The 14,645-nt window shown below is 41.7% G+C and overlaps 1 protein-coding gene across 5 annotated transcripts in view; it reads left to right on the forward strand.

Moving 5' to 3' along the window:
• Armc3 (armadillo repeat containing 3) overlaps positions 1 to 14,645 on the forward strand; it is a 95,073-nt gene that overhangs the window by 11,995 nt on the left and 68,433 nt on the right. For all 5 annotated transcript variants that reach the window (XM_021156446.1, XM_021156445.1, XM_021156447.1 and 2 more), the window contains exons 3-4: positions 7,791 to 7,908; positions 11,192 to 11,317. In XM_021156446.1, coding sequence (XP_021012105.1) covers positions 7,791 to 7,908; positions 11,192 to 11,317 — 244 coding nt within the window. The remainder of the gene's footprint in view (positions 1 to 7,790; positions 7,909 to 11,191; positions 11,318 to 14,645) is intronic.

The raw sequence follows: 14,645 nt of genomic DNA on the forward strand, positions 1-14,645 counted from the left end.
GAAGTCACTTGATAAGCACTCACTGATGAGTGGATATTAGCCCAGAAACTTAGAATACCCAAGATACAATTTGCAAAACACAAGAAAATCAAGAAGAAAGAAGACCAATGTGTGGATACTTCATTCCTCATTAGAATAGGGAACAAAATAACCATGGAAGGAGTTACAGAGACCAAGTTTGGAGCTAAGACGAAAGGATGGACCATCTAGAGACTACCCTACCAGGGGATCCATCCCATAGTCAGCCACCAAACCCAGACACTATTACATATGCCAGCAAGATTTTGCTGAAAGGACCCTGATATAGCTGTCTCGTATGAGGCTATGCCAGTGCCTGGCAAATGCAGAAGTGGATGCTCACAGGCATCTATAGGATGGAACACAGGGCCCCCAATGGAGGAGCTAGAGAAAGTACCCAAGGAGCTGAAGGGGTCTGCAACCCTATAGGTAGAACAACAATGTGAATTAACCAGTACTCCCAGAGCTTGTGTTTCTAGCTGTATATTTAGCACAAGATGGTCTAGTCAGCCATCATTGGGAAGAAAGGCCCCTAGGTCTTGCAAAGTTTATATGTCCCAGTACAGGAGAACTCCAGGGTCAAGAAGTGAGAGTGGGTGAGTAGGGGAGCAGGGCAGGGGGAGGGTATAGGGAACTTTCAGGATAGCATTTGAAATGTAAATAAAGAAAATATCTAATAATAATAAAAAAAGAAACTGGAGAGAGCTTACACTAGCAGCTTGACAACACACCTGAAAGCTCTAGAACAAAAAGAAGCAAATACACCCAAGAGGAATAGACAGCAGGAAATAATCAAACTTGGAGCTGAAATCAACCAAATAGAAACAAACAAACAAACAAACAAAAAAACTATACCAAGAATCAACAAAACCAAGAGCTGGTTCTTTGAGAAAATCAACAAGATAGATAAACCCTTGGCCAGACTAACCAGAGGGTACAGAGACAGTATCCAAATTAATAAAATCAGAAATGAAAAGGGAGACACAATGGAAACCATGGAAATCCAAAAAATCATCAGATCTTATTACAAAAGTTTATACTCAACTAAATTGAAAACCCTGGATAAAATGAACAAGTTTCCAGAGATATACCAGGTGCCAAAGTTAAAACAAGATCAGGTAAACCATCTAAATAATCCCATAACCTATAAAGAAATAGAAGCAGACATTAATAGTCCCAAACAAGAAAATCCCAGGGTTTAGTGGAGAATTTTATCAGACTTTTAAAGAAGACCTAATATCAATACTCTTCAAACTATTCCACAAAATAGAAACAGAAGGAACTCTACCCAATTCATTCTATGAAGACACAATTATGCTTATACCTAAACCACACAAAGATCCAACAAAGAAAGAGAACTTCAGACCAAACTCCCTTATGAACATTGATGTGCAAAAACACTCAATAAAAATCTTGCCAACTGAATCCAAGAACACATCAAAATGATCATTCACCGTGATCAAGTAGGCTTCATTCAATATACGAAAATCCACCAGTGTAATCTACTACATAAACAAACTCAAAGGTGTTGCATGCTGTCCAGCGGCTTGCAGGGAACGGGTATGGTTGAGATGGCAGACTCGAGCTGAAAGAAAAGGAACTAGATGGACGAGAGAAAGAACGGAGCTAAGACAACCTGCTTCTGATCAAAGCTCAATTTTACTATTCAGTGCACTGGGTTATGAAGAAGGGGGAAGGGGCCCATTCCTGCCAAATAATCCTGGATTCCAATTGCAGGTGACCACCTGTTTGGCTCCAGAACAGCTAGGTGGCAGGTAGCAGGTAGCAGCAGTGGGAGTGGCAGAACAATAGGGCGGCAGGCTCCACCCCATGCTTTCTTCTTGCTAACAGTGAAACCTGAGCAAACAGGTTTCAGGCTGAGGGTAGGGAGGTTACACAAAGGAAAAAAAAATGATCATTTCATTAGATGCTGAAAAAGAATTTGACAAAATTCAGCATCCCTTCATGTTAAAAGTCTTGGAAAGATCAGGAATTCAAGGCCTATACTGGAACACAGTAAAAGCAATATACAGCAAACCAGTAGCCAACATCAAACTAAATGGAGAGAAACTTGAAGCAATCCCACTAAAATCAGGGACTAGACAAGGCTTCCCACTCTCTCCCTTTCTATTAAATATAGTGCTTGAAGTTGTAGCTAGACCAATTAGACAACAAAAAGAGGTAAAAGGGATACAAATTGGAAAGGAATAAGTCAAAATATCTCAATTTGCAGATGATATTGTCATATACGTAAGTGACCCCAAAATTCCACTAGAGAACTTCTGTAGCTGATAAACAACTTCAGCAAAGTGGCTGTATATAAAATTAACTCACACGATTCAGTAGCCTTCCTCTACTGAAAGGATAAACAAACTGAAAAAGAAATTACGAAACAACACCCTTGACAATAGTCACAAATAATATAAAATACCTTGGTGTGACTCTAACCAAGCAAGTGAAAGATCTGTATGACAAAAACTTCAAGTCTCTGAAGAAAGAAATCCAAGATCTCAGAAGATGGAAAGATCTCCCATGCTCATGGATTGGTAGGATTAATATAGTAAAAATGGCTATACTGCTGAAAGCAATCTACAATGCAATCCCCATCAAGATTCCAACTCAGTTCTTCATAAAGTTAGAAAGAGCAATTTGCAGATTCGTTTGGAATAACAAAAAACCCAGAATAGCGAAAACTATTCTCAACAGTAAAAGAACTTCTGGGGTAATCAGTATCCTAACCTCAAGCTGTACTACAGACCAATAGTGATAAAACTGTATGGTATTGGTACAGAGACAAGCAGGAAGATCAATGGAATAGAACTGAAGACCCAGAAATAAACCCACACACATATTGTTACTTGATATGGTTACAAAAGTGCTACAACTATCCAGTGGAGAAAAGATAGCATTTTAAACAAATGGTGCTGGCTCAACTGGTAACATGTAGAAAAATGGAAATCGACTCATTCTTTTTTTTTTTTTTTTTTTTTGGTTACTCAAGACAGGGTTTCTCTGTGTAGCCCTGGCTGTCCTGGCACTCACTTTGTAGACCAGGCTGGCCTCGACTCAGAAATCCACCTGCCTCTGCCTCCCGAGTGCTGGGATTAAAGGCATGCGCCACCACGCCCGGCTCTCTCCTTGTACAAAGTTCAAGTACAAGTGGATCAAGGACCTCCACATAAAACCAGATACACTGAAACTTATAGTGGAAAAAGTGGGGAAGAACATATGGGCATAGTGGGAAACTTTCTGAACAGAACCCCAATGATCTAAGATCAACAATAAACAAATGGGACCTGATAAAATTGCAAAGCTTTTGTAAGGCAAAGGACAGTGTCAATAGGACAAAAAGGCAACCAAGAGATTGGGAAAAGATCTTTACCAATCCTACTTCAGATAGATGACTAGTATCCAATGTATATAAAGAACTCAAGAATTTAAACTCCAGAAAATCAAATAACCCTATTAAAAATGGGGTACAGAGCTAAACAAATTATTTTCATCTGAGACATATCGAATGGTTGAGAAGCACTTAAAGAAATGTTCAATATCCTTAGTCAGGGAAATGCAAATCAAAACAACCCTGAGATTCCACCTCACACCAGTCAGAATGGCTAAGATAAAAAACTCAGGTGACAGCAGATGCTGCTGAGAAGAGGAACACTCCTCCATTGCTGGTGGGATTGCCAGCTCGTACAACCACTCTGGAAATCAGTTTGGCGGGTTGTCAGAAATTGGACATAGTACTACCTGAGGACCCAGGTATATCACTCCTGGGCATATACCCAGAAGATGCTCCAACATGTAATGAGGACACATGTTCCACTATGTTCATAGCAGCCTTATTTATAATATCCAGGAGTTGGAAAGAACCCAGATGTCCTTCAACAGAGGAATATATACAGAAAATGTGATACATTTACACAATGGTACATTCACACTCAGCTATTAAAAATGATGAATTCTTAGGCAAATGGATAGAACTAGAAAATATCATCCTCAGTGAGGTACCCAATAGCAAAAGAACATACATGGTACACACTCACTGATCAGTGGATATTAGCCCAAAAGCTCCAAATAACCAGAATACAATTCACAGACCACATGAAGCTCAAGAAGAAGGAAGACCAAAGTGTGGATGCTTTAGTCCTTCTTAGAAAGAGAACAAAATACTCACAGGAGCAAATATGGAGATAAAATGTAGAGCAAAGACTGAAGGAAAGGCCATGCAGAGACTGTTCCACCTGGGGATTCATCCACATACAGTTACCAAACCCAGACACTATTGTGGATGCCAAGAAGTGCGTGTGGAAAGGAGCCTGATAAGGCTGTCTCCTGAGAGGCCCTGCCAGAGCCTTTCAATTACAGAGGTGGATGCTTGCAGCCAACCATTGGACTGAGCTTGGGGTCCCCAATACAGGAATTAGAGAAAGAACCAAAGGAGCTGAAGGGAATTGCAACCACACAGAAAGAACAACAATATCAACCAACCAGGCCCCCAAGAGCTCCCAGGGACTAAGCCATCAACAAAGGCTCCAGGTACACATGGCTCCAGGTACATATGTAGCAGAGGATGGCCTTGTCATGCATCAATGGGAAGAGAGGTCCTTGGTCTTATGAAGGCTCGATAGATGCCCCAATGTAGGGGAACTGAGGGTGGGGAGGTGGGAATGGGTGGGTGGAGGAACACCCTCATAGAAGCCAGAGGAGGGAGGATGGGATAGGGAGCGTCCGGGGGTGTGGGAAACCAGGAAAGGGGATAGCTTTTGAAATGTAAATAAAGAAAATATCAAAACAAAACAAAACAAAACAAAACACCTTTGTTCTGGGGCTCAAGATAGCTTGGCAGGTAAAGAGGCTTGCCTCCAAGTCTCAGGGTTGATACCGAAGAACCACAAGGTGAAAGGAGAGAATGGATATTATTCACTGACTCCCTCAAATTGCCATCTGACCTACACATACACGCTGTCCCATGTACCCCCCCAAAAATGCAATAATTAAATGCAGTAAAAATATTTTTAAAGTTTTTCCTATATGTTGCAAGTGATAACCAAGTGTCAAAGAGAACTAGATAATGGCTGATGGAATCAGGCTTTTCTCAGTGTACTAATGGTAATTTGCTTGGCATATATTCCCTAGAAACAGCTGGTAATGACTTTTGTTTCCATTCATGGTTGATCTATTAATTAAAATGGGCTAATAGAGGCAGCAAAAGTATTAATATGGTTAAAACAGAAGTTTTCCTAACTTCTCATTGGTCAGGGATGTATTGATATGTGCAGACATAGTTTGTAGATCTACACTATTTTCTCATGAAAGAGACAGAATCAGAGAAAGTTATGTCTTGAATCACTGATCTGTCTTCTCCCTCCTCAAATGTGGCTAAATGGTTGCTTGTGGTGCTTTAAGAAAATGCTGAGTTCTTGTGAAATGTTGGGTGAATGAATGTCTAACAGGAAGTACTCTCCAAGACATTTCTAAGTATAAAACAGATACGCAGTGACCGAAGCTATAGGCTGTAGAGCCACATTGCCTGGATTTGAATTCCCACTGCAGCATCTACTTATGCGCATTTGTGCGTTGGGTACCTTCCCAGACCACTACCTGGCACAAGGAGAATGTGATGACACCAGGACTCTCGGGGAATACTCATTCCCAACAATAAGCATTAGATAACCTCAGGTACTTAGAGAGGTGTCGAGCTCTAGGCTCCACTCCGAGTGCTCCCAGAGCCACATGTGAATCAGATAGACTAGTGTATTCCTACAACATCAGCACTCCAGAGCCTGCAGAAAGAGCCTCATTACCTTAAGGCCAACCGGAGCTACACTGTGAGATTCTGTCTCGAAAAGGAAGAAGGGAAAGCAAAGCCAAGAGCGCAAGCTTGGCCTGGGAGTGCCATGTTGGAAAGGCGGAAGCAGGAACATCGCTACCTCTGAGGTTCTTTCAGAGAGTGGTTTCTCTTGGTTGTGTTCCCTTCAGAGATTGGAGACTGTCTCTGTATGCCTCTGATTTCTCAGCAGACTGGCCTTTCAAAGCAGAGCTTAGCCAGAATCCTTCTCCTTGCTTTCATTCTTTCTGTCTGTAGTCTTGGTGCACCAATCATTTTATATAGAGCGTGACATTGTAATTTCACAACAAGCTTGCTGCTGACTGACGACCTTGTGGGGAAGCAGATGAGCTGTGTGATTATAACTCGGCATTATTTATTCAATAGTGTGGCATTCTTTTACAGCCACCGTTTTATTCTCAGCACCTTTTTAAATAATAATAAAAAAAAATTACTCTAATGCTGTAGGCCCTGCAGGAGAAACAAATACCACACCAAGTGCCTCTGCTGTCTGCCAAGCACTGGCGTTTCTACGGCAGAACTGCTCTGTCTAGTGTAGTTCTCTGGTCCCCATCTTCCTTTATGCTTCTTATAATCTATCCCACCTTGTTCCTAATGATGACTGGAAGGCACAGTAACATATCAGAGTGTTGACTAAACCTGCAGGAGTGAGTAAGCAATGTTTTCTTATCACTCTGTTCCAGCGGGTCTTGATGTACTCTCCTTCTTCAAAGACCACAGTTACAAAGACGTTCTCACAAGTTAGTCACCTGTTTATAAGATGCGATTTTTAAAGTATTCAAATACTAATTTAGATTGAGTGCTGTACAGTCTGACTTAGCTTCTTTGGAGACTGAGGCAGAAGGGTTGCTTCAGTTTGGGAGTTCAAGGCCAATCTGGACAACACTGTGGAATCTGAGCTCTGGAAATGAAAGAAAACAGTGTCACGATTTGTTTAGTCTTGGCCCACAGAAAACCCCAGAGCTGTGAGTTTGGTCTAGCTTGTTTTAGCCACACAAAACTTGTCCAGATTCAGCATGACACGGGTCTCAGAGTCCTACACATTTCCTCCACACTATGCCACTATTGTCCTTTTCTGGAACTTACTCGAGTTTGTACTTGTTATATTTCTCTTTCTGTTCTTTCATCTTTGTTCTTGTTTAGCATACGTAATTCAGACTTTTCCATTAAGAGTCCATCGTTGGAATGGACATATTCACTCTTGGACAGGGCACCCAATATACTCAAGGATTCTTGTGTATTGACTTAGAATGATAATAATATATGTTTATTTTAGTGAGCATCTGTGATGTCCTAGATAATGGGCCAAGTGCTTCATCATAACCTCTCCAATCCTTGCTTTCAGATAAATACTATTCAGATAAATACTATTATCACTAGAATGCAGAACAAGGAACTGGCATTCTAAATGCTTCAGCAACTTGTCTGAGACAAACTGAGAAACTGGATCTGTAGATGAAAAGTCTTTCTTTCCCTTCCACTGCTCTCTAGGAATTAGAGGGCTGTCAGTGCTGAAAGTTGTTTCTCTGTCAGTAGTTTTTAAGACTTTTCCTTCAGTTTTACTTTATGTGTACATGTGTTTCTCCTACATGGATGTTGGTATATCACATACATGCAACACCCCCAAAGGCCAGAAAAAAAACATCAGATCCCCTGGAAACTGGAGTTACAGAAGTTGTAAGTCACTATGAGGGTGCTGGAAACTGAGCCTGGGTCCTCCGGAAGAGCAGCCAGTGCCCTTAACCACTGAGCCCTCTCTCCAGCCCCAGTGATTTCCTTTTTGAACAGGAACTTTGCAGCATACCTACAGGGCAGTGGCCACATCCTTTTGTAAGGCTGCAGCGTCTTTAAATTTTAAGCCACTGTTAATTTTGATGTGACAGTTACATGAACCTAATTACTTTTCCTTTTTCTTCTTCAGTTCGACCCACTCACAATTGAAAGCAAAAAGGCAGCCACTGTGGTGCTGATGCTCAAGTCTCCAGAGGAAGACATCTTAGCCAAAGCCTGCGAAGCCATCTATAAGTTTGCTCTGAAAGGTTTGTTCTTTTGGTGTTATCTTTCTATCTCGTTTCTGTATAGTACCATATATATAATATACATACCAGGTGCTCTGAAATGCCATAGAAGCAAAAAGAGCAGTTAGATAAACTTGCGTTGGATCATACCCAAAGTATAAGACAAATATCCACATGTACAATGTTGATATAAGAGTTAAACTGAAGGCGGCCCCACCCCTACCTCCCTGCTCCCTTCCCCACTGGACCCTTTCACCCCGGGTATTCTCCATTTCCACTTTGTTCTTCTACCCCCCTCCTTTTCCCTCCCAGCCTCCTTTGCCCAGGCTCATTGGCCCTTCCTAATTTCCTCAGCTTTACCGCCCATTTTCATGCTAATTTTGTAATTTCATCTTCCTTTACAGCTGAATAAAATTCCATTCAAATAAAATTTAAATGATCAACAGGGACAGATAGTTGTATTCAATTAAAAACCAAACCCAAACTGTATGCTGCCTTGAAGAAAGATCCTTAGAATATTAAGGCGCAAATAAAAGGTAAAAAGATATCTCATGAAAGGACTAATCAATATAAACATGGAGTGATTATATTAATATAAGAAAAATAAATAGTAAAAGGAGCCAGAGGTCATTTCATTATGATAAAGAGGTCAAAAATTTAAAGGCTGCAGAAAATCTTCCATGGACTGAATAGAGAACAGGGCTGGAGAGATGGCTCAGCTGTTAAAGGCTAGGCTCACAACCAAAAATATAAGAGAATACTCCAAATGCATACCGCTGGTATTCAAGGGAAGACAAGCATCCACAGATGGCCCCAGAGAGAGGATTCAAGACCTTTCTCTCGATAAAAGAAAGAATAAATAGACAGTAAGTCTAAAAAAAAATGGAAGATTTGACCATCAGTATTTATGAATTTAATCTGTATTGACAGAAGTCTGGAGTGAGCATTATTTCTCAGGAATAACTTACAGCACACTCACCTCAGTAAACTGTGTTCTGAGGCGCAAATCAAGACTGAACGAGGGATTCTAAACTATTCAAAATGTATCTCCATACCATGGAGAAATTACATCAGAAATCAATAAAATCAATATTCTAGCAAGTAACACCCTTCTGTGCAGCTCGTGAGTGAAAGAAAACGAGGGATAAAAGTACAAAATAATCTATAAAACTTTGTAGAATGCTGTTAAATGAGTGTTTAGATAAAAATGTATCACACCATGTTAGAAAGCAAGGTTTAGGGTCAGGGTGGCTAAAATGCTGACTGAGTTCAAATCCCTGGAGCCCATGTAAAAGCCATGTGTCTCTCTCTTCTATTCAAGTGCATGCCCTCAAATGCTAAACACACACACACACACACACACACCATACACCGCACACATACTTGCATATATGCACACACACACGTCCATACACACACACACCACATGCACACACACTCACACACACATGTACACACACACCACACACATGCACACACATACACACCTACACATACCACACACACATATACACACACAGACACACACACAGCACACACACCACTCACACACCACACACACATACATACACACACACTCACACACACCACACACACACACACTCACACACACTTGTACACACACACACACCACACACACACACCACACACACACACACACCACACACACATACCACACGCACGCACACACATACACATACACACACATACACACACACCACACATATACCACACACACACATACACACACACCACACATATAACACACACACACACACACACACACACACACACACACACAGACACACTTTTTTAAAAGTTCCAAACCAGTAGCTTCAGCTTTCTTTTAAAGAAAGGGCAATGATAAAGGAAGGATTAACCCCAAGTCAGTAATAAACATAATAGGTATCTAAGAAGAAATGAAAGGAACAGAAAACTATTATAAAGAGCAAGCCGAAGCCATGACCTGGTAAAAAGAGAAAACGAGGAATGTATGCCTCTTGGATGTATGGAATTTGTTTAAAAAACAAAAAAAACAAAAACAAAAACAAAAACCAAACCCCAGCAACTTAAATCCAACAACTGAGTTTCATGCCAAGATCCCACAATTTGTTTAACTCTGAAAAAAATTAGTCAAGGAATCCTATTCTATGAAATAGGCAGAAAAATACATCAAAAATATCAACACTAGACCTTCAGAAGCTGTAGATATAGGCTGTTACCTGGCTAGGAAAAATAAGGTTCCAGGCATAAAAGTTGCCAATTAACCGACTTTGAGATGAGATGATTTCCAGGTGAGGGCAACACAGTCTCTGAGATCCTGACTGCTGAAAGGAGTGGGCAGGAGGCTCAGAGCCAGAGATGTGGTGGGCAAACAGGCCAGAAATGCGTGGTTGGTGACTGTGAGGGAGGAAGGTGCCCTCAAGCCGAGAGATGCTGAGAAGAAACAGGACACAGACTGGAGTACAGTCCAGTGGTTTAGCATTTGCTCAGCTTTCATGAGGTCCTGGGTTCCATTCTCACCCCACCCCAAGAAAGACCATGGAGAGAAATGGCCTCTCATGGAGCTTTCGGGAGAAACATAGATCACTTTGACATCCACTTGGCTTTTACCTGTGGAAGTCTATTTCAGATTTCTACCTTTCTGACCCAAAGATAAAAACTTCACTGTTTTCAGACACAGACTTTGTGGAGTCGATTAAAGTATCCACAGGAAAATAATACACCTTTTTTAATGAATAAAAGCATGATCAAAGGGCTAGTTCAGCAGTCAAGAGCACTTGCTGCAGTTATAGAGGACTTGGACCCAGTTCCCAGAACACACATCTGGTGGTTCACCACTGCCTATAACTCTAATTCCAGGGTTTGTGCCCTCTTATGACTTCTGCAGGCACTGTACACACACACACACACACACACACACACACACACACANAGAGAGAGAGAGAGAGAGAGAGAGAGAGAGAGAGAGCACAGACATATATGCAGCAAAACACTTATACAAATAAAACATTTTTAAAACCCACAAATTTTATATACAGAGAAGCATAAGGATGTCTGGGATGCTGTGACAATATTAGGACACCGCTCTGAGCTGGCCTGTTGTGAGTTCAGAGCTGAGGATGAGCCTATGAACGTCAAGGGACGAAAGAGCAGTGAATACACTGGGGGCCGGAGCCTGCAGGTTTTTCTGAAATTGAAGAGGGATATAAAGGGCAAACGAGAGTGAAGTGGCACAGGTCAAAGCTCCCTGCACCAAAGGTATTCATATTCATGCATGGTCTTGTTTTACCCATGGTGTCAGGTGAGGAGAATAAAGCAACCCTCCTTGAACTTGGAGCTGTGGAGCCTTTGACCAAACTGCTCACCCACGAAGACAAAATTGTAAGAAGAAATGCTATGATGATCTTTGGTATTCTGGCTTCTAACAGTGAGTAACAATGCTTCAAAATGAACAAACTCTCCATCTTTCAAGTTTAATTTTAAGGGATTTGTCTAAGTTTTATTTAAGCCAACTTTAATATTAGCAAAAAAAGGGGGGAGTACAGTGTAACTAGTGATTTCATATTTTTTTAAAGATGTGTTTGTTGAATGTTGCACCTGCATGTGAGTGCAATAGTCTGTGACGGCCAGAAGAGGGCGATGGAGCTCCTGGAGCTGGAATTAGTGGTGGTGTGTGCCTGCACACATGTCAGTTAAGGCTTCGATATCAATTCCCTAGTGGATGAAACTCACAGTAGTGTTTTGATAAACTGTCTTTTAAAAAACTGACTATTGATTGTATTAAAAAAAAGTTGTATTTACCTTTGAATCAGATTCAAATATTTTTATATATTTAGAAATGTGGCATTATAGTACCAGCAAAAATGGTCTTGTGGCTTTTAGAACAGCAGTTTGTCAGACTCAGGCCAACAGAGGCAGTCTATGGCTGTGAACAGGAGGTATCTGTTCAGGCACAAGGCACAACTCTGTGTTTCAGGGTAGTTTTTTAATCACAAACTTTGTAACTTAGGAAAAAGCTTCAAAAAATATATGGAGCCAACAACTTTGTAACTACAAAAAAAAAAAAATCAATGATACCCTTAATGGAGAATGAATCCAACCAGACACAAACCGGAGTCTCCAAGTTACAGAATGTGGTCGAGTTTATCACTTTGTCCCTTGCCGAGGCCTCTCCTGGGTACAGCATGGATTCTTCTTTTCCTGTCCCCAACCAACAGTTTTTCTAGATAATTGAATGATATGCACAGATATTTAGATTTTCAATGACTGTTTTTCTATTTGTTTTTTTTCTTTATTTCTCTTTTTGCCCATTCATCTATAATCTAACATTTATTTCTTGAGAAACTCTCCTAATTGTTGGTGAAAATTCTCAGCTCAGGAAATAGAAATGGCATTTTATGGGTTGAGGATTTTGTGACTCTAAATTACTAAGTATTAGAAGATGGAGGGATGACTCAGTAGTTAAGAGTACATACTGCTCTTGCAGAGGACCAGAATTTCATTTCCGGTACCTACACTAGGTGGTTCATACTGCCTATAACTCCAGATTAAGGAAGGTCTATGGCCTATGGCCACCTCCTGCACAGGGAGACACACACAAAATTAGAAAACAAATAAAATTTTTAAAGGAATATTTTCAAGTGTGTGTGTTAATTGAGAGGTTCTCTGGGACCTCCCTATAGCCTGGGTGTGGTTGGTGCTAGGAGGACACAGGCCATTTGCTTGCCCAGTGAGGAGAGTGCTGCTGCCCTCAGGGTTCTAGAAAATACCTGGCTCTCTGCTGTAATGATTAAGGATGACAAATCCAGAATGCATATCTGGTGTGACGACCTATGATGGTATAATGATTCCATGCATTGGATTTTTTAAAAGCCATTATTTGAATTAATTGCTTTGTTATTTGATGATGGAGCTAACACATGGCATCCCTGGCTGCTTGGCAAAATCTCATTTTCTTGGAAGAATCAACATCTTTCACAGCTATAACTCCGCTTCCCACACGTGTCCTAGAAAATGTGGATAGAGATGAGCAAGTAGCCTCTGGACCCTAAGGAGTCTTGCCTCCAGGCTAATCTGTAAACAATCGCACCTCCACACTGCCCAGTTACAGCATCCTTGGCATGTCTAACAGCAACAATGGATGCTCCTTGGAATGCATGTCTTCCTGTGACTTTCACACCCCTGGAACCACTGTGCTCACAGCAGATGAATTGATGGGGTCACCAGAATTCTGGCTGCGGAAACTTGCTGTGGGAGACAGAGCTCCCTTCCACAACCTCCTTCTCCTCCTCCTTTTTCTGTTTCTCCTTCTCCTTCTCCTCCCCCTCTCCCTTCCCTGTTTCCCTTTTCCCCTTTCCTGCTTTTTCTTTCCCTGCTTCTTCTTTTCCACTTCCTCCTCCTTCCCCTTCCTCCTCTTCTGGAAGTTACTGAGCTGTGTGTCTGTGCCAAGCTAAGGTGATTCAAATAGACATTGAAATTACTTTACTGGACCTCCTTTTTTCAGTCAAAACACAGCTGCCGCCCCCTCTGTCTCCTGCCAGTTTATATTTAATTCGTTGAGAACACATAGCAGACGCAGTGACTGTTGTCAGCCCCAGAACATCCACCAGAGACCCTGTGCCAGGTGTCAGGCAACCTCAGAAAGCAGCACCTTGGGTCAATCAGAGCCACCCCAGGTAGATGGTGCTGTAAAGAGGTGGAAGGTCAAGAATGAATTAAATGGTAAAACCAGCATATGTAGTTGAGAAAGCAGTCAAGCCTGACAGAGCAGTGCCCACTTGTACTGTCAGTACAGGGGAGGTGGAGGCAGAGGAATTGCAGTGACTTTGGCCTGGCTAACATAATGAATTCTAGCCCAGCTGGGACTACAAAGTGAGGCCCTGTCCAAAAGTTAATACAATCGAAACAGGTCTGATGAAGTTAGAGCAGGTATTAAAGTCACTGACAGATCTGCCTCAACCAGAAATCATAGGTAGCATCCTGCTTCACCCGGCCCTGGCTTGGGTCAGAATTTCTATCCAGCTGCCATAATGGAGTAAAATGCACAGTTGTAAAAGAAGGAACCAAGACTAACACTGCGTTCTGAGCAGCTTGCCTGTTATTTTTTGCTGATTTAACCTCAAGAAGAGGCAGGGAGGACTCTTTGAACAATCCAGTGTCAAAGCAGAATGATAAATCCATCAATTAGGTCACCAGTGCACAGAGTTGCATTGAACAAGAAGCATTCATCAAGCAGGGAGGAGTGGGGCAGTGGAATGGATGGACCCACAGAGTGGTTCCTGCGCACCTCCGGTCACTCAGTCTATATCTTTTGGCATGAGACTATCCGATGAAGACTGTTAGCTTGGTTAGACAAAATAAGGTGTGGCATCAACCTGAGGCCACAAGGAACATGCATCTACGGGCTTTTCCTGTGACTGCCGATCACACAGGAAGAAAGCAATTGGAGAGCGCACATGCACCACCATGGCTCACCTTATGGTCAGGAGCACCTCAAGAAGTTCTGAAGTGCAGAAATGCATAAAGCTGCCTTTTATATATACACAGGGGAAAGTGCTTGGATATCTACAATCCCAGAAATCATAAATAGGCTTTTTTTATTAGATATTTTCTTTATTTACATTTCAAATGTGATCGTGAATGTTCCCTATACCCTCCCCGCCCCCCCCCCCCCCCCGGTCCCAATAAACACTCACTCCCACTTCTTGGCCCTGGAGTTCCCCTGTACTGGGGCATGGCGTTTTGCAAATTGTATC

This window comes from Mus caroli, chromosome 2 (assembly GCF_900094665.2).
Source record: "Mus caroli chromosome 2, CAROLI_EIJ_v1.1, whole genome shotgun sequence".
Taxonomy (NCBI): domain Eukaryota; kingdom Metazoa; phylum Chordata; class Mammalia; order Rodentia; family Muridae; genus Mus; species Mus caroli.